This window comes from Hippocampus bargibanti, linkage group LG08 (genome assembly GCF_051943395.1).
Source record: "Hippocampus bargibanti isolate YZ-2025 linkage group LG08, ASM5194339v1, whole genome shotgun sequence".
Classification (NCBI taxonomy): Eukaryota; Metazoa; Chordata; class Actinopteri; order Syngnathiformes; family Syngnathidae; genus Hippocampus; species Hippocampus bargibanti.
This window is the reverse complement of record NC_142741.1, coordinates 8,960,516-8,985,267: the sequence shown is the minus strand read 5'-3', so window position 1 is coordinate 8,985,267 and position 24,752 is coordinate 8,960,516. Positions and strand designations below refer to the sequence as shown.

General features: G+C 43.1%; 1 protein-coding gene across 1 annotated transcript in view; it reads right to left on the bottom strand.

Moving 5' to 3' along the window:
* gdap2 (ganglioside induced differentiation associated protein 2) overlaps positions 1-24,752 on the bottom strand; it is a 127,446-nt gene that overhangs the window by 22,337 nt on the left and 80,357 nt on the right. Inside the window, exons 12-14 of the mRNA XM_089003356.1 lie at positions 9,343-9,397; positions 4,899-5,042; positions 464-664 (exon numbers count right to left, since the gene is read on the bottom strand). Of these exons, the coding sequence (XP_088859482.1) occupies positions 536-664; positions 4,899-5,042; positions 9,343-9,397 (328 nt within the window). The 3' untranslated portion in view covers positions 464-535. The remainder of the gene's footprint in view (positions 1-463; positions 665-4,898; positions 5,043-9,342; positions 9,398-24,752) is intronic.

The following is a 24,752-nucleotide window of genomic DNA, read 5'->3' as shown; positions in this document are numbered from 1 at the left end:
GGGAGGTTGTGGTGGTTTCAGCGATATATTCGCTCGTGCCACTTCTCGTGGGCATAGAGTTCAATGCAGACAGAATTTATGCACTGAAGGATGTCTGTAAGTGTCATGATCTGGTTGGCGACCAACGGGTGGCGCTGTCGGCCCCACCTGCATCTGCACAGGTGCTGGTCGTCCCGATCAGTGGCGGACTGCCACGTTCGGATTGGCGACCAACGGGTAGCGACATCAGCCCTGCCTGCAACCTCGCAGGTGCTGGTCGTTTTAATCAGTGACACTTAAAAGGACTCATGGCACGACCATCCGGTGTCGGTTCATTGTTTGTTGCGTGCTTTGTCTGCAATCGCATGCATTGTATGCTGTGCATGTGTTTGTTTAACATTGGCGGACTTTTACACTTGGTTTTCTTTTGATACTTTTTTTCTGTTCAGATCATTTTGATGTTTTACATTTTGTTTCTGCTGACCTTTATTTTAATACAATTTGTCAAACGACCTCCTGCTCCCTCCTGCCTGCTTTTTGGGATCCGCACCCGCCATCACCACCTTGCAAACCGTGACAGTAAGGGGAACTCAATCTTCCCAGGACAGGCCAAGGAACGTCTGCATGCTGTGGATGTGGAAGGCCTCAAGGGTAGTAATGTGCCGGCGGTATGTGGTCCACGATTCTGCCCCACAGAGGAAAAAGGAGAGACATACAGCGTTGCACATGGCAATATTGGTGCCAATCTTCAGGTTTCGGTTTCCAAAGCTGCGTAGGTGACCAAAGGATGATGAGGCTTTATTCTGGAGTAATTTTAAAATGACTCTCTCAGAAAACCCCGGAGACTTGGTATGAAGACTTCAATGGGTCTGTCTCCACAAATAATCATTCTTATGCTTATTTGGTAGATTCACCACCCTCTGCTAAATCTTGTTGGCGAATACCCCCTTTTCTTGGCACCTATTCTTACCTTTTTGCTGTCGAACAGAAGTCAGGAATCCTGAGTCTCTTGTACCGTGGGGCAATTGATTTAATATGTCTTACTATTCTATTTGAGTTACTACTGGGTTGAGTGAACGCTGGCGCGTGTGGCTGCCGCTGCTTAACCATAGAAAGACTTATCCTGTGACTGTATTGTAACCTTGAGAGTTTTGAAATGATATGTATTATTATTATTATTATTATTATTATTATGTCTGTGCACTTCAATGTAATAAGAGCAGATGGAGGACAAAGTGGAGCCCCAGTAGGTAAAGTGAGCCATTATGTTTAGTGAAATGCCATTGATGTGAACGCTGCGGAGTGTGGGAGTCGGAGTCACAGGTTGGAACATGAGCTCTGTTTTTTAATGTCAATCTGGAGACAAAATTACTGGTACAAACTAGAAATTGTGTTGAGAGTGTGCTGCATAGATTCTGAGCTGTGAGCAGCAGTCATTAGCATACTGAAGTTCACAGAACGGACAGATTTTTGTCTTTGTGTCGCCCTGGAACCGTCTGATGTTGAAGAATTTTACAGCAAGCTGGGACTCCACACGGATACGATCTTCATGTCTGATGCCTCGGTGAAAGAGGCACGTGACGGTAGAGAGGAGGATTTGAAAGAGCACTGGAGCCAATACACAGCCCTGTTTCACCCCAGCGTTTACCTTGAAGAGCTCTGACTGGAGTTCTCAGATGAGTAACCTTGCTATCATTCCGTCATGCAGCTGCTGTAGGATGCAGAGAAACTTGGGGGCTTCCCCAAGTTTGGAGAAGTGTTTCCAGAGCAGCTCACGGTGGACGGTTTCAAAGGCTTTGCTGAGACTGATGAAGGCTATGTTGAGGTCCAGGTCTCCATTATCTGCCTAACAAAATCATCTGTGGTGGATCTTTCTTCCGAAAGCCACTGTTTACGCAAGCACAGACTCTGAGACATGCTGTTGAGCATGATTTTGGCCACAATTTTTTCTGTGGTTGAGAGGAGTTGGATATTCCCACAGGCTGTTCTGTCCCATTTCTGCTTCCAAACTAAAATGACGTTGGCGACCTTCCAGTCCTGTGGGAGGGTCCCAGGTTCCCAGATGTTTTGTATAAGGAGGTGCAGAGGCCATGTGTGGAGATAACCCCCGTTTTTGTAAACCTCTGCAGGGTTGCTATCAGGTCCAGCAATTTTGTTGTTCTTGAGGCTCGCAATGGCTTGCCGGGTCTCAGAATAAGTGTTGAGGCTCATGCTTGTAGGCAGGTCTGGTAGATTGCCCAGAATGTGTGAGTTGACAAGGTTGATGGTGTTGAAAATATTCTCAAAATGGTTTGCCCAACGAGCGAGGATCTCATGCTGGTCCTTAAATACATACTTCTGCCGATTTGAAAAGGACACCCCTATTTCCCTGGTCTTCCCACCATTACCAGAAACTACCGTATCTCCGCCCTCTGCCCTACAGATCCACGAACTGGACGTTAGACGGCTCTTCAAGCAGCAGAAGATCAAGAAAGCTGCAGGACCTGACAGAGTGTCCCCATCCTGCCTGAGAGTCTGCACTGACCAGCTGGCTCCGGTCTTCACACAAATCTTCAACAGATCCCTGGAGCAGTGTGAAGTCCCATCCTGCTTCAAACAGTCTACTATCGTCCCAGTTCCAAAGAAACCAGCACCCTCGGGATTGAACGACTATAGACCTGTTGCTCTGACGTCTGTGGTCATGAAGTCCTTTGAACGCCTCGTGCTGAACCACCTAAAGAACATCACCGGACCTCTGCTAGATCCTCTTCAATTTGCCTACCGGGCAAACAGGTCTGTGGAGGATGCAGTCAACATCGGACTGCACCACATCCTCGACCACCTTGACAACACAGGAACCTACGCAAGGATCCTGTTTGTGGACTACAGCTCTGCGTTCAATACCATCATCCCAGAACTCCTCATCCCCAAACTTCTCCAGCTTGATGTGCCCCCCACGATATGCCAGTAGACCCTCAGCTTCCTGACAGGACGGACACAACAGGTCAGACTGGGAAATATATCATCCACAACACGAACCACGAGCACTGGAGCCCCGCAGGGATGCGTCCTCTCTCCATTGCTCTTCTCTCTCTACACGAACGACTGCACCTCAACGCACCCAGCTGTCAAATTCATAAAGTTCGCAGACGACACCACGGTCATCGGTCTCATCAAAGACGGCGACGAGTCTGCGTACCGACAACAAGTGGAGCAGCTGGAGCTCTGGTGCAGACGTCACAACCTGGAGTTGAACACGCTCAAGACAGTAGAGATGATCATGGACTTCAGGAAACATCCATCACCACAGCTACACCTCACACTATTCAACTGCCGGGTGTCAACCGTTGAGACCTTCAAGTTCCTGGGAATCACAGTCTCCCAGGACATGAAGTGGGAGGTCAACACCAACTCTATCCTGAAAAAGGCCCAACAGAGAATGTACTTCCTGAGGCTGCTAAAGAAGCATGGCCTGCCACAGGAGGTGCTGCAACATTTCTACACGGCTGTCATCGAATCCATCCTGTGTTCTTCCATCACCGTTTGGTTCGGGGCCGCCACAAAAATGGACAAAATCCGACTTCAATGGACAGTTAGGACGGCGGAAAAAATCATTGGCACCGCCCTACCCACTCTCGAGGACTTGCACACTGCAAGAATCAAAACTAGGGCGCGGAAAATCCTACTGGACCCTCCGCACCCTGTCCACCACCTTTTCCAGCGACTCGCCTCAGGCAGGCGTTATCGATCCATGCGCACCAAATCCAGCAGACATTTAAACAGCTTCTTCCCCCAAGCCATTAACTCTTTGAACTCTTTCAACATTAGCCAAAATTGAACTGTATAGTGCCACTTAGCAGTTTTTTTTTTTTTTTTTGACGACGATACTAGTGCAGCGTGTTCTACCGGAAACAAATTCCTTGTGTGTTCTACAAACTTGGCAATAAAGATGATTCTGATTCTGATTAAGGAGTGCAGAGCCATCAGCAGATCGTACTGGAACAATTGCCCACTTTCTAAGGCCATACAGTGCTTGGATGGCATTGTAGAGCACGAGGTGTTGTTTACAGTCTGCCAGATATTGTATCTTACGTGCTTTCTGCACCCACTAGGTGTCCTCCATGACATGAAGTACTCGCTGGGTAGCTGTCAATGCTGCAGTAAAGATTGTTTTCCGAGTGAGAAATGTGGGGCAGGACAGGAGAGCTTTGTGGACCTCATGTTTTGCTTTTAGAAGTGACCGTATCTCATCTGAGTTATAATCGAAACAATCCTGGTGTCATCTCCTTGAGTGGCCAGGCACTTCCGAGGCTGTGCGTAAATAGCCTGACACAGAGCTTGCCAGTCAACCGCATCCCCTGGGATCTTCTCGAGGTTTTCAGCAATGAGACGTCAAAGGTTGGCTTTGACGGTAGGGCTGTTCAACGCTGCGCAGTAGAGCCTTTTGTTGGGAGCTGTCCTTGGACAAGGAGGTTGTAGCTCATGGATCTACTCCACGCATGGCACGTAAGATAAGGACATCTTGTGTGTCCTTTTGACAGACAATCACACAGTCCAGGAGATGCCAATGTTTGGACCAGGGGTGATGCCACATGGTCTTAAACATGTTTTTCTGGAATACGGGTCGGGAACCAATGGCTCTCGAGCCATATATGGCTCTTTTAATACTAATACTACTACTACTACTACTACTAATAATAATAATAATAATAATAATAATAATAATAATAATAATAATAATAATAATAATAATAATACATTTCATTTATAAGCGTCTTTCAACACTCTCAAGGACAGTTTACAGTCACAGAATATTTTTTCTGCGAGTGAGCAGCGGCAGCCACACGCGCCAGCATTCACTAACAGATAAAATAAATTCATCGATCAATTTTGTGTGTGTACGTGTGGGTGCGTGTGTCTGTGTGTGCGAGCACACTGACCCGTGCATCGTACTCCATCACAAAAGGAGGCATGTCAATCTGCTCCGGCCTGATGCAGGTGAATAGCTGCTGCAGGTTGTCAAGATAACGCACCTTCTCCTTCATACCAGAAATGCTGAAGGTGGTGAAGAACCAAGTCGACACCTGCATGTTTTAACAAGAGAGAGTCATGTGACAGGATTACATGCTTCAATTGGTCTTTTGAGATGAAAACCTTGAAGAGAGAACGATGCATTAAATACTATTATTCATACTGATTTATGGATCACTGTGACATATCCAAACTTTGTACAGTGTCACGAGTCAAAACACGAAAGGTTGTTGTACAAAAATTAAAAATCAGACAAAAACAAAGACAGTTCCAAAACAATTCTTCTTCTTCTTTTCCTTTCGGCTTTTCCCTTCAGAGGTCGCCACAGCGAATCATTGTCCTCCATCTTTCCCGGTTTTGTGCATCCTCTTCTCTCACACCAGCTACCTTCATGTCCTCTTTGTCCACATCCATAAACCTCCTCTTCGGTCTTCCTCTCGGTCTCCTGCCTGGCAGTTCAAGGCTCAGCATCCTTCACCCGATATAGTCGGTCTCTCTCCTCTGGACATGTCAAAACCATCTCAGTCTGGCTTCTCTGACTTTCTCTCCAAAGCCTCTAACATGAGTTGTCCCTCTAATGTACTCATTTCTGATCCTATCCAACCTGGTCACTCCCAAAGAAAACCTCAACATCTTCAGCTCTGCTTCCTGTCTTTTCTTCAGTGGCACTGTCTCCAGTCCAAACATCATGGCTGGTCTCACACTTTTCCTTTCATCGTAGCTGAAACCCTCCTATCACACATCACACCTGACATTTTTCTCCAGACGCTCCAGCCTGCCTGGACACGCTTCTTCACCTCTTTTTCACACTCTCCATTGCTCTGGACAGTTGACCCCAAGTACTTAAAATCCTCCACCTTCTTTATCTCTTCTCCCTGTAGCATCACTCCTGCACTTGGATCCCTCTCATTCACACACATATATTCCATCTTGCTGCGACTGATCTTCATTCCTCTCTTTTCCAGGGAATATCTCCACATCTCTAGTTTCTCCGCCACCTGTTCCCCGTTCTCGCTACAGATCACAATGTCATCTGCAAACATAATGGTCCAAGGAGATTCTTGTCTAACATTGTCTGTCAGCCTGTCCATCACAATAGCAAACAAGAAGGGGCTCGGAGTTGACCCCTGGTGGAGTCCCACCTCCACCTTGAATTCCTCAGTCATACCGACAGCACACCTCACAACTGTCTTACAGTCATGATACATGTCTTGCACTTTTCTGTCACTCCAGACTTCCTCATGCAATACCACAGCTCTTCTCTGGGCACCCTGTCGTATGCTTTCTCCAGATCTACAAAGACACAACGCAATTGGATTGGATTGGATTTGCCTTTATTAGTCCCTCAGTGGAGAAATTTACATTTCACAGCAGCAAAGTTATGAAAGAAATGAAAGTAGAAAAGCAAAACACAGGATCTGCTGGAAAGGCAGCCACTCTCGCGGTGCCGTCTTGAAGTCAAAAGAACAAAAAAAACTAAATAACAAATAACATGACAACACAAAGACACAGAGAGACATTCATTCTTAAGCACTTTCTGTACCCTCTTTGTTACATTTTGGACTCCTTTCTTTGAATTCCTTCTGACCTTCTCTGTACTTCTCTATCAGCATTCTTAAAGCAAACACTGCATCTGTTGTACTCTTTTTGGGCATTAAGCCATACTGCTGCTCACAAATGTTCACTTCTGCTCTTAGTCTAGCTTCAACTACTCTTTCCCAGAGTTTCATTGTATGGCTCATCCACTTTATTCCTCTGTAGTTAGTACAACTCTGAACATCTCCTTTGTTCTTAAAAACGGGCATGAGTACACTTCGTCTCCATTCTTCAGGCATCTGTTCACCATCTAAGATACTGTTGAATAACCCAGTCAGGAACACCACCGCCACCTTTCCAAGACACTTCCATACCTTGATTGGTAAATCATCAGGCCCAAGTGCCTTTCCCCCCTTCATCCTCTTCATCGCCTTCCTCACTTCATCCTTGCTAATGTTTGCTACGTCTTGGTCCACAACAGTCACGTCTTCTACTCTTTGTTCCTTCTCATTTTCCTCATTCATCAATTCTTCAAAGTACGCTTTCCATCTTGCCATCACACTACTGGCACCTGTTAATACATTGCCATCTCTATCCTTAATCACCCGAACTTGCTGCAGGTCCTTACCATCTTTGTCTCTCTGTCTCGCCAGCCTGTAAAGATGAGTCTCGCCTTCCTTGCTGTCCAGCCGAGCATGCAAGTCATCATAAGCCTCTTGTTTGGCCTTTTCCACCTTGACTTTAACCGTGCGCTGCATCTCCTTGTACTGCTGTCTACTCTCGTCCGTCCTCTCAGTGTCCCACTTCTTCTTTGCTAACCTCTTTCTCTGTATACACTACTGCACCTTCCCATTCCACCACCAAGTCTCCTTATCTACCTTTCTTCCACTCGATACACCAAGTACTTTCCGACCTGTGTCTCTGATTATGTTCGCTGTAGTTTGCCAGTCATCTGGAAGAACCTCTTGTCCACCCAGTGCTTGTCTTACCTCCTTCCTAAATGTCATGCAACACTTCCTTTTTCAACTTTCACCATTTTGTCCTCACTTCGGCCTTTGGTTTATTCATCTTCCTCACTGCCAGCTTCATCCTACACACCACCAACCTATGCTGTCTGGCTACACTCTCACCAACAACTACTTTGCAGTCACTGATTTCCTTTAGATGGCGCCGTCGACACAAAACGTAGTCTAGCTGTGTACTTCTGCCTCCACTCTTATAGGTCACCCTATGTTCCTATCTCTTCTGAAAGAAAGTATTCACAATAGCCATTTCCATTCTCTTAGCAAAGTCAACCACCATCTGTCCTTCAGCGTTCCTCATCTGGAGTCCAAACCTGCCCATCACCTCCTCATCATCTTTGTTTCCTGCGCCAACATGTCCATTGAAGTCTCCACATATTACAACCCTCTCACTTCTCGGGATGTTCTGTATGACTTCATCAAAGTCCGACCAAAAATTATCTTTCTCCGCCAGCTCACATCCTACTTGTGGAGCATACCCACAAACAACATTGAACATCACACCTTCAATTTCTAGCTTCAGCCTCACCCGCAGAGCCATCAGGATCGCTGGCGATCCCACCCACCCCTCCCAGAGCCTCTTCAGCCTGCTGCCATCGGGTAGGAGACTGCTGAGTCTCCGAGCCAAGACCATCAGGCTCAAGGACAGTTTCTGCCACCAGGCAGTCCGGAGACTCAACTCTCTCCCAGCCCTGCCCAGCCTGCCCCTTCCCACTGCCACACTCACCGAACTCTGAGTACACGCTACATGTTGTACTATCATCCTAAACTCTGTTTTTTTTGTTCTTTCTCATTTTTTTCTGCAAGACCTCACTTCAACCCTTTCTTGTTGTTTGTTTTTTTATTACTACATTACGTAACTTTATATACGTCACTTCCTGACTTTAGATATGTCACTACCTCACTTTACATACGACACTACCTCACTTTCCAGACGACACTACCTCACTTTACATTCAGAAATTACATGTTTTGTTTGTTGTCAATTGTATGTCTTTTTAGCCACATTATAAGTGCCTTGCATGCCTTGCACGCTGGGTCCGAGAGGACATTAATTTCATCTGTGCTGTACGTCATGCATATTAGCATATTTGACAATAAAGCTGACTTTGACTTTGATCATTCTATCTGATACTCTTTTTACTTCTGAGACATTCCTAACAAACTCCTCTTATAAAAGATTACCCCAACTCCATTTCTCTTTCTGTCTTCACCATGATGGGACAACTTAAACCCTAACCCTAAGCTTCTAGCCTTGCTCCCGTTCCACCTGGTCTCCTGGACACACAGTATGTCTACCTTCCTTCTCTGCATCATGTCAACCAGCTCTCTACCTTTACCTGTCATTGTTCCTACTCTTAGTTCTATACTCTTGGCGTTCCATTTCTCTGTTTTCCTCCGGGCACACCTCCCTCCTCTCCTTCTTCGACCAACAGTAGTCCATTTTCCACTGGCACCCTGAAGGTCAACAGTAGCAATGGCGGCCGTTGTTAACCCGGGCCTCGACCGATCCGGTATGGGATTCAGAGGTTTGATTCGCATATTTGTTCTGTATTTATCCGGGCTTGGGACCGGCACAATAAGACACTGGCTTGTGCCCCCTTGTGGCTACACTAGTTCCAAAACTAAATTAATAACATGAAACAATGAACACAATAAAACAGTTCCTAACAAACTCCTCTTTTAAGATTACCCCAACTCCATTTCTCTTTCTGTCTTCACCATGATAGGACAACTTAAACCCTGACCCTAAGCTTCTAGCCTTGCTCCCTTTCCACCTGGTGATGAGTCTTACCTTTGAGCGAAATGTTGGATGAACAAAGTAGAAGGCCTTTAAATTCTTCTTAAACCTACAATGCATAAGACAGAAAATATGAAGATTTTTGGAGACAGATACAGTACATACATATAATTTAATTATATTTGTAAAAGATGCATTACATATTGTACACGTGCTGTTGTAAATGTTATAAAAGCAAAGTAAACTATATTTAAAGAACAACCGACATCACTTTTTTGTTTCCTAACTGACATAAAAAAAAACGTTTTATAGCATCTAAAATACCCAAAACGCGCAGTATGATATTTTTATTCAAATGCAAATCACCAATAAAAATGACTTAAAGTGTCCAAAATCTGCAAAAAATTGAGCTGCGAATTGGGCATTTTAAGAAAGTCCCGCCCCCAGTTCGTGACGTCACGCCAAGACATGTTGCATTGCTGGAGAATCAAAACAATGGCTTCAGATTCGGAGATTATGGTAACCTGGAAGTTCGGAAGCCAGCAACGGATGGTTCGAGAACATCTGAGGGCGAGGAGGAGATGGCTGCAGCATCAAGTGAGCCCATAAGGCAATGTTGGCAAAGTGGAATGATGTGCAGGCTTACCGAACAGTTCCATCCAGAAAAGACTGTGGCTATGACAATCATCAAAATGATGAACGATAATGTGATGCCTCAGCTTCATAAGACCTTACAAGTCAGAAAGCAACAGGTGTAAATTAAGAGGTTTTTAATCAGCAAAAATGATGAGGAGTCTCCAAAGAAAAAAGACGAGAAGCCACACCAGAGGTTGTTACCAACAGTCCTTATGGAAGGTGACTCTCCTTCCATAAGCCATCAACGACCATCAAAAAGGTAAATAAAACTTTATTTTAAAGCATAGTTTATTTCTTTAATTACAGTCCTCATGTAATGTGCCTCTCTTTCCAAACAGCAATTCCCTGTGACCTTCGACCTCCAACGCCATTGCATCAAGCCATCAATGACCATCATAACTCACCACTCATCACTGCGAGACTAATAAAGGCAAATCCAATCCAATCCATAAAGGTAAATAAAACGACTTTATTTTATAGCAGTTTATTTCTTTAATTACAGTCCTTATGGAATGTGACTCTTTCCAAACAGCAATTCTCTTTGACCTCTGACCTCCAACGCCATTCCATCAAGCCATCAATGACCATCACAAATGTAAATAAAGTGACTTTATGATACAATGCAGTGTATTTCTTTCATTACAATACAATAGCACATTTATTATACATAGAATAAGGTATGTTGTGTGTAGTTTTAAGGCTTATTTAGTTGAAAAGTATATTTTATGGAAACCTGGGAACGGATTATTCCCATTTTAATGGTTTCCTATGAGAAATGTTTTTGAGTTACACAACTGTTTTTGAGATACATACACTTTTCGCCTTACACACGGTCTGGGAACCAATAAGTTCGTAAGTTGAGGTCTCACTGTATGTGTGTGTGTGTGTGTACACTCTTCATGAGGAGGGGAGCAAAAGCACGACTATGAGCCGGGGGGGGGGGGGGGGGTGTCAAGGTTTTTTTTTCCTCAAGAGACCCAAGTAATCTGAGACACGACCCCTCCACCCCCCCCCGTCACCCATTTTCCCACACAAGGCAGGGTGCATTGGTAACCCACCCTGCAGGAGGAATTATGGAATTGGAATTTTATAAACAATTCGAGACAAACAAACACATGGAACAGTCAACAATATACAATTGATTGAACAGGCTATAAATTGCAGGAGGCAGGGTGCAGGCATTTGCCCACGACGGCACCCGCACCTCAAGTTTTTAGGTTAAAAAAGTGCAGGTAAGGGGGGGTGAATGTGGGAGCTGAAGCAGATTCTTAGGACAAAGATACATTGTAGAAAGTAAATTAGATGAGTAAATTAGAGAAGAGACGAAAAAAAAAGTCAGATGGTAAGTATCGAAAAACAAGAAAAAAAAACAGTAAAATAACGCGAAGAAGTTATCCTCTCATTCCGTATGAAAGTGATACGTTTTTTCTTCTTACTTGGTCCAGCTCTTGCACTTTTTTATACTCGTTTACGTTTAAGGGGAAAAAACGGGCGAAAATTAGGATGTAACTAACGACATCCTTGTTCACTTTGCAACAAAGGGGCGTTGTTTGAGCTCGCAGTGAGTTTCTCAATGAGATGTCATTTGATTGTTTCTCCGGTGTATCAATCAAATAAAGGGATGGCTAATTGGCTGACGTCAAGTTTTTTTTCAAAAGAACTCCACTTGATTTGTTAAGCGTCAGTTCCTGACAATGTCACATCACCTTGTCTTGCGATCTACCAATAGTACAATGGAGATCGATTGGTCGATCACGATCGACGTATTAAGCACCCTTGGTAGGGAAAACAGCATGGCAAAATCTACGATCAGTACGATATTAAAGAATAAGGAGGCTGTGAAATCTAGTGATGTGGCTATGGGATTGAGAGCAAGTGTCATCGGATAGATATTTTAAGAGAAAATCTCTTTGCTACAAGATGTAGCAGAGTCATCCGTAGCAAAGATTTGAATTTGTGAGCACCCCTCAGACAGAAGAGCTCCACGAAGTTTTTATGGAAGGGGACTCACCTTCCCAACAATAAATTTCCTTCCTCCGTCCACCTGCGCCTTCTGCTGACCACCACAGAGGTAAAAAAATCATATTCATAATCCTTTTCTTTACGAACGTACAATTAGCCTGGGTTAAATTTATGTTTATGTTATTTGTGTCTTTGCCATTTTGCTTAACATTTCCTGAGATATATATTGCTTTTTATGTGTTGGTCAGCATTTTAATGTGCAATTTCATGCATAAAATAATGTATTAAATACTGTACTAAAAAGGTAAACATTCAGGGTGTTGGAACGGATTAAAACGCTTTACATTATTTGTAATGGGAAAAATGGTTTCGGTGTTCGAACAAAACGCTTTCAAACAAGGTTCGAAAACGGCACAAGCCAGTGTCTTATTGTGCCGGTGCCAAGCCCGGATAAATACAGAGGGTTGTGTCAGGAAGGGCATCCGACGTAAAAAAAAATGCCAAAACAACGAATCAAACCTATGAATCCCATACCGGATCGGTCGAGGTCCGGGTTAACAACGACCACCATTGGTACTGTTGACCTTCAGGGTGCCAGTGGAAAATGGACTACTGTTGGTCGAAGAAGGAGAGGAGTGTGGTGTGCCCGGAGGAAAAGCGAGAAATGGACCGCCAAGAGTATAGAACTAAGAGTAGGAACTTTGAATGTAGGAACAATGACAGGTAGACATACTGTGTGTTCAGGAGACCAGGTGGAAAGGGAGCAAGGCTAGAAGCTTAGGGTCAGGGTTTAAGTTGTTCTATCATGGTGAAGACAGAAAGAGAAATGGAGTTGGGGTTACAAGTGGAGCAGCTGGAGCTCTGGTGCAGCCATCACAACCTGGAGCTGAACACGCTGAAGACAGTTGAGATGATCGTGGACTTCAGGAAACATCCATCACCACAGCTACCCCTCACACTATCCAACTGCCTTGTGTCAACCGTTGAGACCTTCAAGTTCCTGGGCATCACAGTCTCCCAGGACATGAAGTGGGAGGTCAACACCAACTCTATTCTGAAAAAGGCCCAACAGAGAATGTACTTCCTGAGGCTGCTAAAGAAGCATGGCCTGCCACAGGAGGTGCTGCAACATTTCTACACGGCTGTCATCGAATCCATCCTGTGTTCTTCCATCACCGTTTGGTTCGGGGCCGCCACAAAATTGGACAAAATCCGACTTCAACGGACAGTTAGGACGGCGGAAAAAATCATTGGCACCGCCCTACCCACTCTCGAGGACTTGCACACTGCAAGAATCCAAACTAGGGCATGGAAAGTCTTACTGGACCCTCCGCACCCTGCCCACCACCTTTTCCAGCTACTCCCCTCAGGCAGGCGCTACCGATCCATGCGCACCAAATCCAGCAGACATTTAAACAGCTTCTTCCCCCAAGCCATTAACTCTTTGAACTCTTTCAACAGTAGCCAAAATGGAACTGTATAGTGCCACTTAGCAGTTTTTTTGACGACGATACTAGTGCAGCGTGTTCTACCGGAAACAAATTCCTTGTGTGTTCTACATACTTGGCAATAAAGATGATTCTGATTCTGATTAAAAGAGGAGTTTGTTAGGAATGTCTTAGAAGTAAAAACAGTATCAGATAGAATGATGAGTCTGAAGCTAGATATTGAAGGGGTGATGTTCAATGTTGTTTGTGGGTATGCCCCACAAGTAGGATGTGAGCCGGCGCTGAAGGAGACATTTTGGTTGGACTTTGATTAAGTCATACAGAACATCCCGAGAAGTGAGACGGTTGTAATTGGTGGAGACTTCGATGGGCATGTTGGCGCTGGAAACAAAGATGATGAGGAGGTGATGGGCAGGTTTGGACTCCAGATGAGGAACGCTGAAGGACAGATGGTGGTTGACTTTGCTAAGAGAATGCAAATGGCTACTGTGAATACTTTCTTACAGAAGAGACAGGAACATAGGGTGACCTACAATAGTGGAGGCAGAAGTACACAGGTAGACTACATTTTGTGTCTACGGCGCCACCTAAAGGAAATCAGTGACTGTCAGTGTAGCCAGACAGCATAGGTTGGTGGTGTGTAGGATGACGCTGGCAGTGAGGAAGATGAAGAAACCAAAGGCTGAAGTGAGGACAAAATGGTGGAAGTTGAAAAAGGAAGAGTGTTGCATTACATTTAGGAAGGAGGTGGGAAAGTACTTGGTGTATCGAGTGGAAGAAAGGTAGATAAGGAGACTTGGTGGTGGAATGGGGAGGTGCCTGAGTGTATACAGAGAAATAGGTTAGCAAAGAAGAAGAAACAAAGAGTAGAAGACTGTTGTTGACCAAGACATAGCAAGCATTTGCAAGGATGAAGTGAGGAGGGCGCTGAAGAGGATGAAGGGGGGAAAGGCACTCAGGCCTGATGATTTACCAATCGAGGTATGGAAGTGTCTTGGAGAGGTGGCGGTGGTGTTCCTGACTGGGTTATTCAACAAGATCTTAGATGGTGAACAGATGCCTGAAGAATGGAGACGAAGTGTACTCGTGCCCATTTTTAAGAACAAAGGAGATGTGCAGAGTTGTACTAATTACAGAGGAATACAGTTGATGAGCCATACAATGAAACTCTGGGAAAGAGTAGTTGAAGCTAGACTAAGAGCAGAAGGGAACATTTGTGAGCAGCAGTATGGCTTCATGCCAAAAAAAGAGTACGACAGATGCAGTGTTTGCTTTAAGAATGCTGATAGAGAAGTACATAGAAGGTCAGAAGGAATTGCATTGTCTTTGTAGATCTGGAGAAAGCGTATGACAGGGTGCCCAGAGAAGAGCTGTGGCATTGCATGAGGAAGTCTGGAGTGACGGAAAAGTATGTCAGAGCGGTGCTAGACATGTATCATGACTGTAAGACAGTTGTGAGGTGTGCTGTCGGTATGACTGAGGAATTCAAGGTGGAGGTGGGACTCCACTAGGGGTCAGCTCTGAGCCCCTTCTTGTTTGCTATGGTGATGGACAGGCTGACAGACGATGTTAGACAAAAATCTTCCTGGACCATGATGTTTGCAGATGACATTGTGATCTGTAGCGAGAACAGGGAACACGTGGCGGAGAAACTAGAGATGTGGAGATATGCCCTGGAAAGGAGAGGAATGAAGATCAGTCGCAGCAAGATGGAATATATGTGTGTGAATGAGAGGGATCCAAGTGCAAGAGTGATGCTACAGGGGGAATAGATAAAGAAGGTGGAGGATTTTAAGTACTTGGGGTCAACTGTCCAGAGCAACGGAGAGTGTGGAAGAGAGGTGAAGAGGCGTATCCAGGCAGGCTGGAGCGGCTGGAGAAAAATGTCAGGTGTGATGTGTGATAGAAGGGTTTCAGCTAGGATGAAATGAAAAGTGTATAAAAGAGTGGTGAGACCAGCCATGATGTTTGGACTGGAGACAGTGCCAGAGAAGAAAAGACTGGAAGCAGAGCTGGATGTAGCAGAGCTGAAGATGTTAAGGTTTTCTTTGGGAGTGACCAGGTTGGATAGGAACAGAAATGATTACATTAGAGGGAGAACTCATGTTAGAGGCTTTGCTGAGAAAGTCAGAGAGGCGAGACTGATATGGTTTTGACATGTCCAGAGGCGAGAGAGTGACTATATAGGGAGAAGGATGCTGAGCCTTGAACTGCCAGGCAGGAGACCGAGAGGAAGACCGAAGAGGAGGTTTATGGATGTGGTCAAAGAGGACATGAAGGTAGCTGGTGTGAGAGAAGAGGATGCACAAAACCGGGATAAATGGAGGACATTGATTCGCTGTGGTGACTCCTGAGGGGAAAAGCCGAAAGGAAAAGAAGAAGTTCTAGAACGGATGTTAGTCGAGAACCGAGGTATCACTGTAGTTATTTTGGAGGCAAGACATGAACAATTTGGTGTGAATTATTAAATTCCAGGACAAACGGTATTGAGTCGTGATTGGTGCCCAAACGATGTGGATTGTTAATATTATTGTGATGAACAATGTTTTTTTTCTATAGACACCAGGCACGCCAAGGCAGCAGTGACCCTGCTGCCCAGGACTGCTGGAATACGCTCCAGCGCTCCCCAGGACATGGAAAATGAATTAACACGATAATTTGTATAAAACGATAGTGAAATAATGAATTTATAAAATTATTGGCATGTAAATTGTGCCACATTGTTCTCAAGCGCGATTTGAACATTGGTTGTTTGCATTTGAAAGAAGCTAGAGTTATTTATGACTCCTGCCACCCTTTTTATTACCAGTATCTGTTTGGGGCCTCTGTCAGCACAAAACTGGGGGATGATGCTTTGGAAGTGAGACATTAGCATTCCTCAGGATAACGAGCAGGAACAAGGTAGTTTCTGCTCGATTAGTTTCTGAATCACGGCTCAATTGAGAAAATAAGGATATTTATCTCAAATTGGATTGAAATCAGCAAGATAAGTATTGCTAGATTCGATGATAAATGATTAAGATTAATTTACTCTTTTGAAACTCTGTGCTCTTTTTCATGAAAGATTGCCCTTTTAGATTTTCAAAAATAATGACAGTGAATAAGTGTCAGGAGACTTTTGACATAGCGGATTGTTATGCGAGGCAGTCTAAGACGCACTTCATGAAAATGAAAGGTTTTAATGACCACAAATTGAAAATGATTATAAAAAAAACGTTTATACCTGAAATATTGTTGTGTATTTGAAGACGAAACAGATAAAAAGTCATAAATAAGTTTAGCTTCAAGTCTCCAAACTACCCAAAAGCTGCAGATTGGAATGCAGAGGTGATAAGAACTGTTCTATCAGATATTAAACATAACAGTGAGCATTACCAGCATCTGCTTGTTGGAAACTATCTGACTCTGACGAGTTAGAGCTAGGACACTTATGAATGCACAATTTAAAGCTTGATTAAAAATAGTAAATTGGATAAAAAATAAGAGTGAATTAAATCCCAACACTTCAAAATGAATGACAGGAACATTTATCTCGAATTGGATGGAATTGGCAAATCACAATCAGAATCGGAACGCCTTTAGTAGTCCCACAATAGGGAAATTGAATAGGAAAACAAGGTAAATGTTGCTAGATTCAATGATAATTGAGTACTTAATAGAAATTCACCCGTTGAAATTATGAGCCCTTTACATGAAAGCTAGATTTATAGATTTTCTAAAATATTGATAGTGAATAAGCGTAATGTTATTTCCACTGAAATCAAAGGACAGATGATTCATACATGCGAAATATATTGAATTTGATGGGGATAACGAATTGGATTTGATTGGATTTACCTTTATTAGTCTCCCAGTGGAGACATTGAATTGAAGAGTACAAGGTTGATTTGCAAAATATGATGACTAACTTTTTTTCATGATGCTTTTTATGCAGATGAAGTGAGATGCAACAATTCGCAAACAGAGCGAGGATGGTGGTTGAGAAATTATTAAATTTGCAGGACGACTAAACATTTTTAAGAAGACAAGATAATAACTATTTTTAATTGCATCACACATTGGGAAATTTGTAAAAAATGCAAAAGTCTAATTTGGAAAATCTGAGGATGTTGATTGGGTAAGGTGGTCATGTGCAGAGAGATCATTTGGTGCCTGACTGGCTGTTTAATTTGTGGTGACACGAATTAATGGACTGTGATATGCACAAGCCACTTGCATCCACCCATCCTGTGATTTTCTCGGCACAGACACTGCTGAATCACGATTGTACCATCCGGATTGCATTTTGCTTCTTGATGTCTTTGGAAACAAAATGTAATCTCTGTTTCAAATTTAATAAACTGGTGAAATGCACTTGCACATCTAGAGTTTGGCACACCCAACTGATGGTTTGGGATCAATGACAAAGCCTCTATTGATAATAGTTTAGATTTCCCAAAGCATCATTTTTTGCCGTTTTCACAAATGCACGACAGTTTCTATTTTGCATATATTTTTTTCCGCAGAATTTTTCAGACACATTTTTTGATGCTAGACATTCAGAATGCTGTAGGAATATTTGATCGTACATGATTGCACCTAGTATTTGATTTTGTCAATTGGATTTTTCTTTTTAACTGATAGTTTGGACAGCTGCATTTTTTTACGAACACTAGGTGGACATGTGCTCATTCAATTCGATGATGATTGTATTTTGCTAGATGTGGGCCATTTGATGGCCCCCTTTCATGGGAATTGTGAACAACACAAAAGCCAACGATGGAATCCGATGCAATTTGGCTTTATCAAATTGAAAATATTGCTTATAAAAATAGCTACATTTTAAAATATCTTCTGGCTGTCTTTTGCGTACAGTGAATACATTTCTCGGTTAAAAAAGAAGTTCATAGTTACAATTGGAAAGGCAATGAAACCTATTGTGATTGAATTGATTTTGATTATTAATTATTATTATTTAAAAGTACAGCACATTTGAGGAATTTCTCGACATTCGAGTCGGAAATTGTGAAATTGGCGATAAGGAAACAGACATCTGTGTCAGTCAGAAATTCAAGCGGAATCTGAAATCAGATTGCAAAGGATTTTTGAGCTAACAGCTTTTTTCAGAATTAAGGAAGGGGATTCTCCAAGGGGGAACTCCTGGACGCCCAATAACCAAAGATGGTGGCCAAAGATTTAACTGCTTTGTATCAACACAGCTCTACGTCCAGAGCGAGTGACCGACAACATTGCACTGCACATGGATAACAAATAGCAAGTATGACAACCATTCCCACAGATTGACAAAATGCTTCCTGCAAATCCTACTCGATCCGGGAGGGTAGCCACATTAGCAGGAGTGCCCGCTGCCAATTCAAGTCGTGCAAAGAATTATTGAAGGTTGTCCTCTACCCAAAGAATGTGGTGACATGCAAATGTGTAGCCAAAATTTGCAGATATGATTTGCTTAGGCGCTAGCAGAGAATTTGCAGCAGCAGAAGAAACTGTACTCAACGTGCTAAATTTTCGTGTCAAATACCACGTGGATTGGTGCCCATGCAGGTGTTGAGAGACATGCCAAAATTTGGCCTCCAAATTCAAGAACAGTGATTGACAAATGGTTCTATACAAATTGATTATCTGTGCAATGTCAAAGATGAATCGTGTTTTCCACACAAACATGTTCCCAGTTGGCAAATTGAGATTGTTCATGTCACAACAGGGGAAGTAGAAATTTTGGTGATGAGCACAGTTGGCTAAAATAAAAAGTATTCCCCAAGAAAGTTGTTCTCTGCAGAAATGCAGACTCACTAACCACTAACATTTACGAACCAATTAACATCTAACAATGATTTACTGCCATTTTTGTGAGAGAATGCATTACAGAGCCTTCATGATGAGTCAGACAGACAGGGACAGAAGCAGACCCAGAAAATGTGTGATGTGTAGAATAAAAACATCCTGTCGACATGTGACCTGCCGCAAGTCTCCTCTGTTCCTCACAGGACGAAGGCACGGCCTGAAGAAGATGTCGGAGAAGAAGAAGACGAATCACATCAACATGGGATGGACCGTTCGTGGAGCTGCTAGCCGTCTTTAGCAGCCACAAGCATCATCTGGACTCGCGCGGAAATCGACCGCCAAGGAGATTCCTGAAGCACGTCACTGGAGCCGCGTCGACAAATCACACACCCTTTTCGCAAACACCTATTCATCCATATCACACCCTGGGGCCTGTTTGCGAATAAATGTGACAGAACAAATTTGTTCCCTCTCGTCGTCCTGTTGATCACCATCCAGGAACCCAGTGCCATGAAGTTTTGATTGATGTCACAAATGACACTGAATTCCTTGTGCCGTTAATTATGACGTTCATGCTGAAGACCCTTTTGGAGATATATGCATTGATGTTTTTTCTGTGCATCAGGGGGGAATGATGGGACTATTTTATATATGCACATTCTAAAACATTCAGTGTTTATTATAAACCACTCATTCATGTGTCTAAATTTAGTCTACATTGTTATGCTAAATATATATACAGTAAAGTCTTGTTATATCGATATTATCGGGAGTCGGAAAAAATGTCGATATAACCGTACTATCGATATATCCGTCCTGCGCCGAACTGCATTAAAAGGGGGGGGGGGCAACACATAAATGGGGGACTTTTGATATGGCATGTAATTTTATCATTAGGTTCATGGATTGTGTATCTAACATGCTTTTTGTACAGCAGTGAAGTGAAAAATAAACGTATGCATAAAATAAAAACGTCTACGTTTACACTTTTTTAATGACTATTTCCTTTCAAAAATGCAACCAATGCAAAATCCTCACGTTGTTCTATACACACGAAACCACGAACGCCAGCATGTACACACATGAAAAACAGTGATTGTTGCAAGCGATAAAGATATCTGAATACAACACAATTAAATAATAATTAAATAATGGATGGAAAACAAAAACTGCAACATTTACATTACTCTTTCGCGATGGAGGATTTGCTCCTTGTTGGATTCTCCTCGACAGCCACTATTGCATGGTACTTCGTTCCAAGGTCGCAATTGTTACGTATCCCCATGGTTTAAATTGGTGTTGAACAACAGTACTGTATATAAGCTCTGCTACGCTTTTTTTATTGTGCTCGCGTATGACAGTTCAAAACATGGAAGCTGGTAGAAAATGGCATATGCTACACTGCGCAAGACACGGGAGCTGCCGTTGGTCACGTGACCAACGGCGCGACCGAAACAGATTTCGATAATGGTGGTGATGTATAGAAACCCCTAAGCAAATATCGATTGACCTTAAACTGCTTTTGTATCGATATAAACATAGCAAAATGGCCGGCGGGAGATAAAAAAGAGCACCGTAGTAACCAGATTATCGTAATAACTATGTATCGTACCAAACAGAACAAATTATACATAAAAATACTAGAAATTTGCCGGGAAATGAAAATAGTATCGTAATAAGCAGTATTATCAATATAACCGATATCGAGATAACGAGACTTTACTGTGTGTATATATATATATATATATATATGTGTGTGTGTGTGTGTGTGTGTGTGTGTGTGTGTGTGTGTGTGTGTGTGTGTGTGTGTGTGTAGTTTACCTTATAATTTGTATAACATGTATTTGTAGTGTACACACTCATATCGTGTTTCAGTCCAATGTTCCACGCCTTAAGTCACAGCCGATTGACTCCCTTTAAAATGAGGTCATTCTCGCTAAGGTATAAATAACATATATTGGGGGAACAGCAGCCCCCTTTTTCTTCACTGGTCCCTTTCTCTCTCTCTTGCTCGGTGCTCTGGCAGAATAATGAATATTCTTTTTTGTATATCACCTTACTTCCTGCTGATTGAATATTTAGACTACAAATGAAGAACTGAACCAGAAAAAGAACAATATTTAATCTGACAAAAATCTAACAGTAATCACAAAAAAAAAAAAACATCGCAATTTACGTTTTATAGCGTTACAAATTTTGTTAGCTTCTTTTGAATCTTTCTTCTGGGCTGAGGTTCTGTGCATCTATTTTGGAAAATGATATGCAAATGCACGACCATGTAACGGTTCGGAAAGTCCGGAAGAATGAATCAAGCTTCTGATTGGTTGCCGTGCCGAGTATGCAAATCTCAACTGCAGGTAGCCTCTGTCTGTGTGCTTAGCAACGATACACGTGTACTGTTTGCGCGTGAAGGCAAGGGCGTCCGTGGCGAGTTTGTAGAGCGCGCGGTCAGGACTATCCATCCATGATTTTGCAGAGTTTGACACAAGTAGATATTATTGAGCGTGAGTATTTTGTTGTGTAATAATATGTTTTGAATGTTGAAAGTGATTCCATTTTTCAATAAATGTGTCACGTTTTTGCTAGGTGGTGATGGCGGGTGCGGATCCCAAAAAGCAGGCAGGACAAATTGTATTAAAATAAAGGTCAGCAGGAACAAAATCAAACAAAACATCAAAATCATCAGAACAGAAAAAATAAAGCATCAAAAGAAGACCAAAAGTAAAAGTCCGCCAAGGTTAAACAAACACATGCACATCATACAATGCATGTGATTGCAGACAAAGCATGCAACAAACATGCAGCAAAGAATGAACCGACACCGGATGGTCGTGCCGGGTGTCCTTTTAAGTGTCAGTGATTAAAACGACCAGCACCTGCGAGGCTGCAGGCAGGGCTGACGTCGCTACCCGTTGGTCGCCAATCTGATCGGGACGACCAGAAACCTGTGCAACCAGATCATGACAAAATGTTGATTTCTTTAACTTTGCACCTTCGATTGAAACTTATTAAAAACAGACGCAATCTTGCGAATCTTACCCGCGAGTCAAAAAGTTTGCCCAACCCTGACCTAGTTGGCGGATTCCAGACCGGGGTTTTTGCACGAGGGCCAGAGGGGATTTATTTGTCTTATTGGAGGCTTCATATGTTCTTTTATTATTTAAATGCAGCTGCGATAGATCGTGAATCTTCCGTGATATTAATACATCCTATCATTTACTGTATGCCATGTGGTATTCCGAGGGAGTTTCTTTGTGGGGAGGGAAAATTCATGGACACAGGGGGGTCGGTGGAGGAGAGCCATTTTGAGGTGTCTCAGACACACACAGAAAGACACACTGTGTCTATCTGTCAATGTGTGTCTATGTGTCAATGTGTGTGTATGTATGTATGTATGTATGTGTGTGTGTGTGTGTGTGTGTGTGTGTGTGTGTGTGTGTGTGTGTGTGTGTGTGTGTGTGTGTGTGTGTGTGTGTGTGTGTGTGTGTGTGTGACTTGCCAATGACAAAGAGAATGTGGTGGCTGTGCTTTGTGTGTGTTGGGCTGAATGACTGGAACCTCGGGGGGCGTCTGCAGTTTTCGCACCTCTGACAGTTCATGCGAACGACCAGGTGGCTGGAGGGAAGGCCATTTTTTAAGACAACAGGCGAGCCTGGGGATTTGGGCACAGGTGGGGGGATACTAGCTGGGGCAGCCCCTACCCACAAGCATGAATGATCAACATGATGGAGTTAGAAACATTTTTTGACGACGCCTGAAAAATGTTTTCAATATTCACAGCCGCATTCTGGGATCTGCTGTTGAGGATCCTTATATATCAGCCAATTTGAGCAAATTGATTCGTTCACCGAATGGGTAGAAGTTGTACCCTCCGAAGAAAGGCGGATGCATTAACTGTGGCAAAGGCATTATGCAAACACATTGTTCCAGCCTGCATGTAATCTGCCGCGCAGTTCTCTTTTCTCCCTTTACAGGACGAGGGACTGTACCCTGGGGAAAGAGCCATGTGGTTGCATCAAAGTCATTGCAAGAAGACTAGTGGGGTCATACAGATGAGACATAAGGTCTCCACTCCTGTCACATCGAAACACCTGCCCAACCATGCAACACCCCGTGGCCAGTATGCCAGCGAATGCAGCAAGGAGAGTTTTGTTTCTGCTCGATGTCCTCATTAATGACATATCACTAATTTTCCCATCACTCTTTGCATCATGCCATCTTGCATGACGCATTTGCTAAATAATGATTAAAATGTATAATTATAGTTCAAAAAGTTATGTCTGACAGGACATGAACAAATTTGGATGTGGAGTTCCCAAGGAACTAAGGTCCTCTTATTGATAATACAATTAAGGAGATATAGATATGTAAATTTTATATTTTGATTTTGTTGGCCAGTTTAGGCAATAAGAATATACAGTAAAGTCTCGTTATATCGATATCGGATATATCGATAGTCCCGGTTATATCGATACTATTTCTATGCACGCGCGGAGAAAATTACATGCAAACAGGGTCGGATATATCGATAGTCCCGGTTATATCGATATTTTTTCGGACTCCCTTGAATATCGATATAACGAGACTTTACTGTAGTTTGTATAAAGTGACATAGTAAAAGAGTGGACGTATAAAATTCTAGGCATTTACTATTGGCATTTATATGTTCTTTTATTATTTAAATGCAGCTGTGATAGATCGTGAATCTTCCGTGACCTGTCAGGTGTGATGTGTGATAGAAGGGTCTCAGCTAGGATGAAAGGAAAAGTGTATAAAACAGTGGTGAGACCAGACAGATGTTTGGACATTTACTATTGGCATTTAAATTGAGCTGAATTGTTTTTCATGGGGAACAATACCCCACGCAGCGCTGCGCGTAAGATTACCAATTTACTCATAACCGTCCAGTTGAAACAACAAATAAGTACAGTGAGACCTTGGCTTACAAACTTAATTGGTTCCCAGACAGAGTGTGTAAGGCGAAAAGTGTGGATCCCCCTCAAAAAAAATCCCACAGGAAACCATTAAAATGAGAATAATCCGTTCCCAGGTCTCCATAAAATATAATTTTCAACTAAATACGCCTCAAAACTACACACAACATACCTTATTCTATGTATAATAAATGTGCTATTGTAATGAAATAAATACACTGCACTGTATAATAAAGTCACTTTATTTATATTTGTGATGGTCGTAGATGGCTCTTAATTGACACCTGTTGCTTTCTGATTTGTAAGGTCTTACGAAACTGAGGCATCACATTATCATTCATCATGTCGATGATTCTCATAGCCAGTCTTTTCTGGATGGAACTGTTCAATAAAAGCCTGCACATCATTCCACTTAGCAAATCAAATCATGTGTGTTGAGGACCTCATTATGGTCAGCAACAAGCTCCTCGATGTCATCTGCATCCACTTCGCGTCCCATGTTCTGTCCAATGTCGTCCAAAACAACAGAGTCATGAGGATCAAATCCTTCAAAGTGTCATGATCTAGTTGGCGACCAACGGGGGGCGCTGTCGGCCCCGCCTACACCTGCACAGGTGCTGGTCGTCCCGATGAGATTGGCGACCAGCGGGTAGCGACGTCAGCCCTGCCTGCAGCCTCGCAGGTGTTGGTCGTTTAATCATTG